The following is a 9,790-nucleotide window of genomic DNA, read 5'->3' on the forward strand; positions in this document are numbered from 1 at the left end:
GACTGTAATTCTTGTCAAAGCAAAGCTGGGTCCAAGATGAGTGACTTTTGTAGCAAAAAAGGTGCTTTTTCAAATGACATTAGAAAGAAAAAATTAAAAACTACACAGTAGAGATATTTGCACCCAAAAATGGCAAACATTTGCATAAAAAGGTGACATTATGGGGTAGATTTCATAAACTTGCGCAAACGCGTACTTTTGTTCGAGCACCAAGCGTGAACAAGAGTAAGCAGGATTTCAATAGAAACGCGCGTAGCCATAAAAATCCAGGGTCGGTGCGCACAAGGCTGCCCAAAATCGGCAGCCTGCGCGCACCGAGCCGCACAGCCTGCCTCCGTTCCCTCCGAGGCCGCTCCGAAATCGGAGCGGCCTCGGAGGGAACTTTCCTTCCGCCTCCCCCCACCTTCCCCTCCCTTCCCCTACCTAACCCACCCCCCGGCCCTATCTAAACCCCCCCCCCCCCACCTCTGTTGCAAAAGTTACGCCTGCTCGAGGCAGGCGTAACTTTGCGTGCGCCGGGCCGGCTGCCGCGTGCCATGTTCCAGTCCGGGGGCTGGTCCGGAGGCCGCGGCCACGCCCCTGGGCCGAAACCACGCCCGTGGTGCCGCCCCCGGATGACGCGCCGGCCGCGTCATGCCCCCCCCCCCCGACATGCCCCCGATGACATGAGGATCGCGACACGCCCCCCGTCACGCCCCCCCCATGAAAGCACCGGGACTTTCGCACATCCCGGGGCTTTGCGCGAGCCGGAAGCCTATGCAACATAGGCTCGACGCGCACAGGGGGTGTTTGGGCCAGGTTTCAGGGGGTATGCGCGTATCTTATGCGCGTACCCCTTTGACAATCTGGCCCTATGTCTTTATGTAACCCGCCCCAAATGTTGGAGGGCACAGGCAATATGTCCTTTAAATAAATAAATGTAACTATATCTTTGCTTAAAGTTGGCTGCAAAGCCTCCTAGTCAAAATCCTAGCTGTACGTCATGGGCCAGTTATGGATCCTTCTTCCAATTTTTGAAGGATGTTTTTTTGGCTAAAAAACATCCTTCAAAAATTGGAAGAAGGATCCATCTGAAGAAAATAGGATAAAACATAAGCATTGTCAAGGTAAGTGTAAAACATTGATAAGACAGGCGAAGAGAGAATTTGAAATGAAGTTGGCCATAGAGGCAAAAACTCATAATAAAAACTTTTTAAAATATATCCAAAGCAAGAAACCTGTGAGGGAGTCGGTTGGACCATTAGATGACAAAGAGGTTAAAGGGGCTCTTAGGGAAGATAAGGCCATTGCAGAAAGACTAAATGAATTCTTTGCCTCCGTGTTTACTAATGAGGATGTTGGGGAGATACCAGTTCCGGAGATGGTTTTCAGGGTGATGAGTCAGACGAACTGAACGAAATCACTGTGAACCTGGAAGATGTAGTAGGCCAGATTGACAAACTAAAGAGTAGCAAATCACCTGGACCGGATGGTATGCATCCTAGGGTTCTGAAGGAACTCAAAAATGAAATTTCTGATCTATTAGTTAAAATTTCTAACCTATCATTAAAATCATCCATTATACTTGAAGACTGGAGGGTGGCCAATGTAACCCCAATATTTAAAAAAAGGATCCAGGGGCGAACCGGGTAACTATAGACCAGTGAGCCTGACTTCAGTGCCGGGAAAAATAGTGGAAACTATTCTCAAGATCAAAATCGTAGAGCATATAGGAAGACATGGTTTAATGGAACACAGTCAACATGGATTTACCCAAGGGAAGTCTTGCCTAACAAATCTGCTTCATTTTTTTGAAGGGGGTTAATAAACATGTGGATAAAGGTGAACCGGTAGGTGTAGTGTCTTTGGAATTTCAGAAGGCGTTTGACAAAGTCCCTCATGAGAGGCTTCTTCGAAAACTAAAAAGTTATGGTATAGGAGGCGATGTCCTTTCGTGGATTACAAACTGGTTAAAAGACAGGAAACAGAGAGTAGGATTAAATGGTCAATTTTCTCAGTGGAAAAGGGTAAACAGTGGAGTGCCTCAGGGATCTGTACTTGGACCAGTGCTTTTCAATATATATATATATATATATATATATATATATATATATATATATAAATGATCTGGAAAGGAATACGACGAGTGAGGTTATCAAATTTGTGGATGATACAAAATTATTCAGAGTACTTAAATCACAAGCAGACTGTGATACATTACAGGAGGACCTTGCAAGACTGGAAGATTGGGCATCCATATGGCAGATGAAATTTAATGTGGACAAGTGCAAGGTGTTGCATATAGGGAAAAATAACCCTTGCTGTAGTTACACAATGTTAGGTTCCATATTAGGAGCTACCACCCAGGAAAAAGATCTAGGCATCATAGTAGATAATACTTTAAAATTGTCGGCTCAGTGTGCTGCAGCAGTCAAAAAAGCAAATAGAATGTTAAGACTTACTAGGAAGGGAATGGTTAATAGAACGGAAAATGTCATAATGTCTCTGTATCGCTCCATGGTGAGACCGCACCTTGAATACTGTGTACAATTCTGGTCGCCGCATTTCAAAAAAGATATAGTTACGATGGAGAAGGTATAGAGAAGGGCAACGAAAATGATAAAAGGGTTGGAATAGCTCCCCTATGAGGAAAGGCTGAAGAGGTTAGGGCTGTTCATCTTGGTGAAGAGATAGCTGAGGGGGGATATGATAGAGGTCTTTTAAGATCATGAGAGGTCTTGAACGAGTAGATGTGACTCGGTTATTTACACTTTCGAATAATAGAAGGACTAGGGGGCATTCCATGAAGTAAGCAAGTAACACATTTAAGACTAATCGGAGAAAATTCTTTTTCACTCAGCACACAATAAAGCTCTGGAATTTGTTGCCAGAGGATGTGGTTAGTGCAGTTAGTGTAGCTGGGTTCAAAAAAGGTTTGGATAAGTTCTTGGAGGAGAAGTCCATTAACGGCTATTAATCAAGTTTACTTAGGGAATAGCCACTGCTATTAATTGCATCAGTAGCATGGGATCTTCTTAGTGTTTGGGTAATTGCCAGGTTCTTATGGCCTGGTTTTGGCCTCTGTTGGAAACAGGATGCTGGGCTTGATGTACCCTTGGTCTGACCCAGCATGGCAATTTCTTATGTTCTTATACATCAGGAGCAATGAGGAGTCAAAGTAGTCTTTAAATTTCTTTTGTGAAATTTTTTACATACTTTGCTGGCCCATAAAAAGGGAGAGGTTGATAAAGCAGCAAGGAAGGCTGTCTAACAAAGCCGTGGAGGCAACAAGATAAGGATAGAATTAAAATCTTTAAGATTTTAATTCTCCAATAAAGGATCAAAAATTGGACATTTTGGCTTCTAATCCTTATCTTGTTGCCTCCATAAAAAGGGAGGCAAGCTCATGTTAGGTTCCAAACTTTGCATAGGAAATTTCAGGCCCTGAACAGGAGCTGTTTGGCTGCAGTGCCCAAAGTGGCTGTTTTGTGTTGCACAGAGCACAGTACTCTAAGGGGTAGATTTACAAAGGAGCGCACGCGGCGGTAGAGCTGCGCGCGTTTCTGCGCACACAGCAGAAGGTAGCAATTTTGCGTAGCATGCGCACAGTTGCGCGCGCCACACAAAATACGCGTATCTATAGAGGGCTATATGTGCGCGTAACACGGCTGCCTGTGTGTGAATGCCTATCTGTGCGCGTGCGCGCCGATTTTGTGCGTGTGGAGCTGTCGCGCGCGCGTGCGCGTACGCATGCGACCGCGAGGGTGTGACCCGTTCCCCACACTGCACAAAATGGCCGGCCGGGGAAGGCAGCCCAACTTCACCACCAGGGAGGTGGAGCTGCTGGCGTCCCTGGTGGTGGGAGCAGAGAGATGGCTGTTCCCTGTCCAGGGACAGCGAACAAACTATGGACACCTCAGGAGGGCCTGGAGGAGGGTGCAAAGGCGGTACAACGCTGAGGCATCACACCCCCGTTCAGTAAGTACACTACGAAAGTTGATGTGGTGAATGTGGGAGTTGCAAAGTCAGGTTAGGCCTCACCTGAGGACCCAGAATAGTGTACCAGATACTTATCTGCACTGTAGACGGTTTGCTATGTCCTGCTGGTGCTTAATACCGGTTAGGATTGGGTTGTGTTGTGCCTCAATTGCCAATGATGAAAACAATGTTTATGTCAACTGAATAATATCATGGTCGTCGGACATTAATGTTGTCACACCTACATCCAACTATCCTGTCACCATCTTGACTATCAGAGTACACTAATGGTCCTCCCTCCTTCCCTTCTAATAGATTGAGGACCTGAAGAAGAAGGCCCGTTGGCTTCGCCTCCATCGCCGCAGGTGGATGGAGCGGCTGCGTGCGCAGCGGGCTGGGCCTGGTGGTAAGTGACCCCTCCAACTGACTGGAGTACCCCACATCTGAACCACCGTCCATCCCGTCCTTTACCACCTGCCTCCCTCCTGTCCCCCTCTCCCACCTACTCTCCCCCCCCCCTCACCCAGTACAGTGTAGTCATACGTGTCCTTTGTACTCACAGATGCTGAAGAGGAAATGCCAGGGCCAGCTGCAGATGGAGCTGCAGCCGCTCCAGGGGGGGAGCCGGATCCACCCCCCCCCCACCCCAGAGGAGACCTGAGCGGCCGAGCCCTCCCCGGGCCGAAAGGCACCCCTTGCCTTCCCCTAGCCCCCCCCTGTAGGGCAACCACCCCGTTTTGCCCGTGGGGTTAGGGACGCTGGGGCCGGCAGGAGCCAGCCTTTGCTGGCTCAGGGAGGCAATCAGGGCCCTCTTGTACCTCATTGTCCCCCCTCACGGGGCCAGCGAAGAGGCCCATCCCCGGGGGCACGCTCCCCCGAGGATGAGCCTCTTACCTATGGTCAGTTCTTGGACTATGTGAGGGGGGTCCATGAGAGCATGAGGGCACTGATTGCCTTCCAAGAGAGGATGGTCCAGGCGACGGATCGCAACACCAGGGGTCTACTGCTGCTTGGTGCTGCAGTACGGCTCCTGGGGGAGATGGTCCGTCGTCGGTGACCATCCTCTCTGGTCCCTGCCTCCCTAACCCCACGGGAGTGTTTATTTTTGTACATAGTTTTGCTCCCTAGGCTGCCCCTCCCCATCCCCCTTTTGTTTTGTACATATGTTACACATGTTAAATAAATATTTTAACCCATAAACGGTGTGGTCTTTTAAGGGACAGGTGGGAGGTGACCATGATATGGCAGTGTTGGAGGGAGGGAAGGTAGGATGGTGGAGGGAGGTGGGGGAGGGAAGGTGGGGAGAGGTGGGGGAGGGAAGGTGGGGGAGAGGTGGGGGGAGGGAAGGGGATGGGGGAGAGGTGGAGGAGGGAAGGCGGGGGAGAGGTGGGAGAGAGGCCATGTGCGCATGGCTATAGACCCTGCGGACATGTGCGCATAGCCCATAGACGCTAGCGGCCATGTGCGCATGGTCATACTCTGTACTGCACATGTGCGCCTTGCCTATATCCGTCACTGTAGCCGATGTGGCACGCACACAGCCTATACAGTGTAGCAGATGGATGACCAAGATGTTCCGTGGGCTGCTCTGCTGGGCCCTCAACGTCGCCCCACTCATTCACCCTTCCTTCCCTCCCTCCCTCTCCCACCTTTACCCCCTCTCTCCCTTCCCTCCACCCCCTCCCCCACCTCTCGGTGGGGAAGGGAAGGTGGGGGAGTGGTGGGGGAGGGGGTGGAGGGAAGGTGGGAGAGAGGGGGTAAAGGTGGGAGAGGGAGGGAGGGAAGGAAGGGTGAATGAGTGGGGCGACGTTGAGGGCCCAGCAGAGCAGCCCACGGAACATCTTGGTCATCCATCTGCTACACTGTATAGGCTGTGTGCGTGCCACATCGGCTACAGTGACGGATATAGGCGAGGCGCACATGTCCGCAGGGTCTATAGCCATGCGCACATGGCCGCTAGCGTCTATGGGCTATGCGCACATGTCCGCAGGGTCTATAGCCATGCGCACATGGCCGCTAGCGTCTATGGGCTATGCGCACATGTCCACAGGGTCTATAGCCATGCGCATATGGCCGCTAGCGTCTATGGGCTATGCGCACATGTCCGCAGGGTCTATAGCCATGCGCACATGGCCGCTAGCGTCTATTTCGTACCTCCAGTGGATACGGGTCCATATGCTGTGACGTCCATGGATCAGGCGCATCTCTCTGCATTGCTGGCTATACCGGACCTGGTGTAACGCATCTCAGCTTTGCAGCAACTGTAATCTGCATTTGAACAGCTACATACACAGAATATACAGGCCACAGCTGCTACGCAAAACGTCAATTACAAGAGGTAAGTTTAGGGTCTCCTGTCCCACCTTAGCCTAACACCAATACGGCTGCCGAGCCAGCCCGTAGACGCTAGCGGCCATGTGCGCATAGCTAGAGACCTGCAGGACATGTGCGCAGAGCCCATAGATGCTAGCGGCCATGTGCGCAGAGCTAGTAGACCGTACTATGTACTGTAGGCGAGGTGGCGAGGGGTTGGCCGCTAGTCTATGTGACGGGTCTGTAAGCTGGTCGGAGCCCTGCTATAGTGGGCGCACAATGCACTGACATACATCCTGAACACCTGTAACGCCAGTGCATTGCAGGTCCGAGAGGCTGGTGAGAAGCCGACTACACACGTTAGACAGCGATTGTCCCCCTTCATATCTAACCCTGCTGAGCAGTTATCAGACACTATAGTGAAGGAGCCACGAATAACACCTGCGAACCCACCCTCCAACGCTCCGGTAAAGCGACCTTACCTACAACATATCCCTCTGAGGTCGGCATACGCAGGAATCGAGTAGTATGTGCAGAGACGTGTGAGCTCAGCAGCCTACTGGGAAGGCCAACTCATTCGGAGCCAGCTGCTAATCAGTACCTCCCACCCTCAGATGGAGGTGCTGATTAGCAGCTGGCCCCGATTGAGTAGCTATTGTCAGTAGGCTGCTGAGCCCACACATCTCTGAACGCTAACTAGTGTAGTCGACGTGTCACCTGCCTCTCGGACCTGCACTGCACTGGCTATGTAGCTGTCACAGAAAGGGCTGGTTCCATACCGTCATTACGGGTTTGGGATTGCAACAGCACGCACATGTGGGCTAAATTGGGTAATGGCTGCACGCCCAGCTGTTTCATAGGTAATTACGCGCATATCTATATGGAAATAGATAGGCTGTACGAACATATTAATTAAAATAGATAGGCGGCGCGCACAAATAACCCAGCACGCACATGTTCCGCATGGATTTTAATCATTCGCGCGCGTGCTTGGTATTTGCGCTGATGGGATCAGCTGTGCGCATATGTTACGCCCCACTGGGGAGGGCCGCGCACAAATTGAGGTCACTTTAAAAGGATGGGTGGGCTACTCACTGCCCATCCTCACCATGGCTCAGGCACAACCTGTCCTTCTCAGGAAGCCCAACTTCTTGCCAGGGGAGGTGGACATGCTGGTGGAGCATGTCATGCGGCAGAGGGATATGCTGTATGGCCCACAGTCGCGTACGGTGGGTGCGTACGCAAAAGAGCAGATCTGGAGGCGCATCAGGCATACTGTGAATTCGGTATTCCACCACAACCGCAGTATTGCCGAACTGATGCATAAGTGGAGGGACATGCGGCGAGTGGTGAAGCGGAAGCAGGCCAGGCGACTTGCTGAAGGTGGAAGGAGCCGCATCACCTTTACAGCCTCGGAGCAGCTGATTCTGGGAACCCTATCGGAAGCAGCTGTGGGTGGCGTTGGCCACCTGGACTCCATGCGCCGTGCAGGGCAGCAAGGTATGCAGACCAACACCTTGGTATATCCCCCCCACCCCCTCTTCTCCCATCTCACAGTAGAGCAGCATATGTGTTCATGTAACCTATAGGTACTGATTACTGATTACTGTTCACCTGTATAGCCAACCCTGTGTCCATTTCAGGTTCCACCTTGCAAAGTTGCCCTCTCCCTCTTCCCCCACCCCACAGACACGCGCAGGGGCTGTGCGCACGGGCTGTGCGCACGGCCCTTCCCACCTTTCCCTATTTGTTTCCTTTTCACCTTCCTGTACCACACATGCCAACTGCACAGGTTACATAGCATAGGTCATGTGGTCGTGGAGTGCAGAAACAGTGTGCCTTGATTTAGGTTGAGGGTTGGTTTGGCCTGGGAGGTCCCACATTCCATGCAGCCCACTGAGAACGCTCCTGTGTCCTGAGCTGGTTGTAGGGCAGGTGCTACATGTGTCTGGTTGGCAGCCACTAATGATACCCCAGAGGTGTCTTGACACCTCTGGGGTATCATGTGACTACCACCTGTGTATATGGCTATATATATATATATATATATATATATACATCACACCCCTATTGTCAGTGTGCTAATACCCATATGCTTTACCATTTAGGGGAGCCAGATGATGAGCAACCCGGACCTGCACCTAGGCCCCAACGCCAGTACCGGCGTGTGCAGGTGCTCCGTGACTCGTCTGAAGAGGAGGAGGGGGAAGACCGTCAGCGCATGGAGCAGCCTGAGGAGGAGCAGCAGGGAGAGGAACCGGACGAACCGCTCGCTGAGGTGGAACCTGATGTTCAGCAGGACAGCAGTGAGTCCGACCATCCTGAGCCCCAGGCTGACCAGGTTACCGGGCCGGCAGAGACACTTGTACGGCAGGGTGCCAGCATCTTGGCTGCCATCTCTGGCCTGTCGGACATAATCCAGCAGGAAGGCAGTGCCCTCCGTCTCACTGTGAGGGAGGGGTATGAGCGCCTTGAGGGGGGCCTCCAAGCCATTTGCCAGGCCACTGAGCGGCAGACGGAGGTGTGGATGCAGTTGGTTCAGCGCATGCCTCCCGTACAGCCCCCGCCTCCCGTACAGCCCCCACCACCGGTGGCTCCATGGCCATGGATGCCTCCATACCCATGGATGCCACCTGCCCGTGCAGGGGCCCCTGAGGTGGTACCTCCACCTGTGCCACCTGTGGCACCAGCACCTCAGCCTCCTGCAGGCTATGAGTGGATGGCACCCCTGCCTGCACCTGCTGTTCCACCGCCTCCTCCTCCACCACCACCACCACCACGAGCTGCAGAGCTATTGCCCCTGGCTATGCCATCATGTAGCCATGCCCCAGATGTGGCCCAGGCACCTGTGCCCTCTGAGGGCAGTGTCAGCAGTGGCCGGAGTCCTCTGCACCGCAGTACCCAGGTGGGCCAGTCTAGGCTTTCCGAGGCTCGTAGGAGGGGACGGACAAAGAAGTGACCTGTCACAGGATTTCTGTTGTTCAATTATGTTTATTCAGTATCACATTTGTCACACCTGTAAATAAATGCACAGTTATCACCTACGGAAATGGCTGTCTATGAGACTGTTCCTTTCTCGTATTCCCCGCCTTTGGCTCAGGTGATGTATTTCATCCAGTTCCTCCATGGACAGCTGTCTGTCCTCCTCCTCCTCCTCCTCCTCATTGTCTTCCAGTCCATCCTCAGGTACAGGGATGTGTCTGTTAATTGCCAGATTATGTAGGATACAGCAGGCTAGGAATATCTCACACACACCTTAGCAGGGGAGTACAGGAGGCACCCACCGGATCTGTCCAGACAGCGGAAGCGTGATTTCAGGATGCCAAATGTTCTCTCGATGACAGCCCTGGTCCTACGGTGTGCCCTGTTGTAGCGCATCTCAGCTGCCGTGTTGGGGCAGGCCATGGGGACCATGAGCCACGATTTGAGGGGATAGCCTCTGTCACCTGTAACATACGAGATAATCAGACGGTTAGATAATGTGTGTGGATCACTGGCGTTCAGCTCACAGGGCTTACAC

General features: G+C 52.2%; 1 protein-coding gene across 1 annotated transcript; it reads left to right on the forward strand.

Annotated features, from left to right (window-relative positions):
- The first annotated feature begins 7,379 nt into the window (after nt 1-7,379).
- On the forward strand, nt 7,380-9,229 carry LOC115082668 (actin cytoskeleton-regulatory complex protein PAN1-like). Its single transcript, XM_029586863.1, has 2 exons — nt 7,380-7,770; nt 8,379-9,229. Exons 1-2 carry the CDS (start codon nt 7,380-7,382, stop codon nt 9,227-9,229), a joined length of 1,242 nt encoding a protein of 413 aa, XP_029442723.1.
- Nucleotides 9,230-9,790: the final 561 nt, after the last annotated feature.

The sequence above is a fragment of the Rhinatrema bivittatum genome, unplaced genomic scaffold (assembly GCF_901001135.1).
Source record: "Rhinatrema bivittatum unplaced genomic scaffold, aRhiBiv1.1, whole genome shotgun sequence".
Lineage (NCBI taxonomy): Eukaryota > Metazoa > Chordata > Amphibia > Gymnophiona > Rhinatrematidae > Rhinatrema > Rhinatrema bivittatum.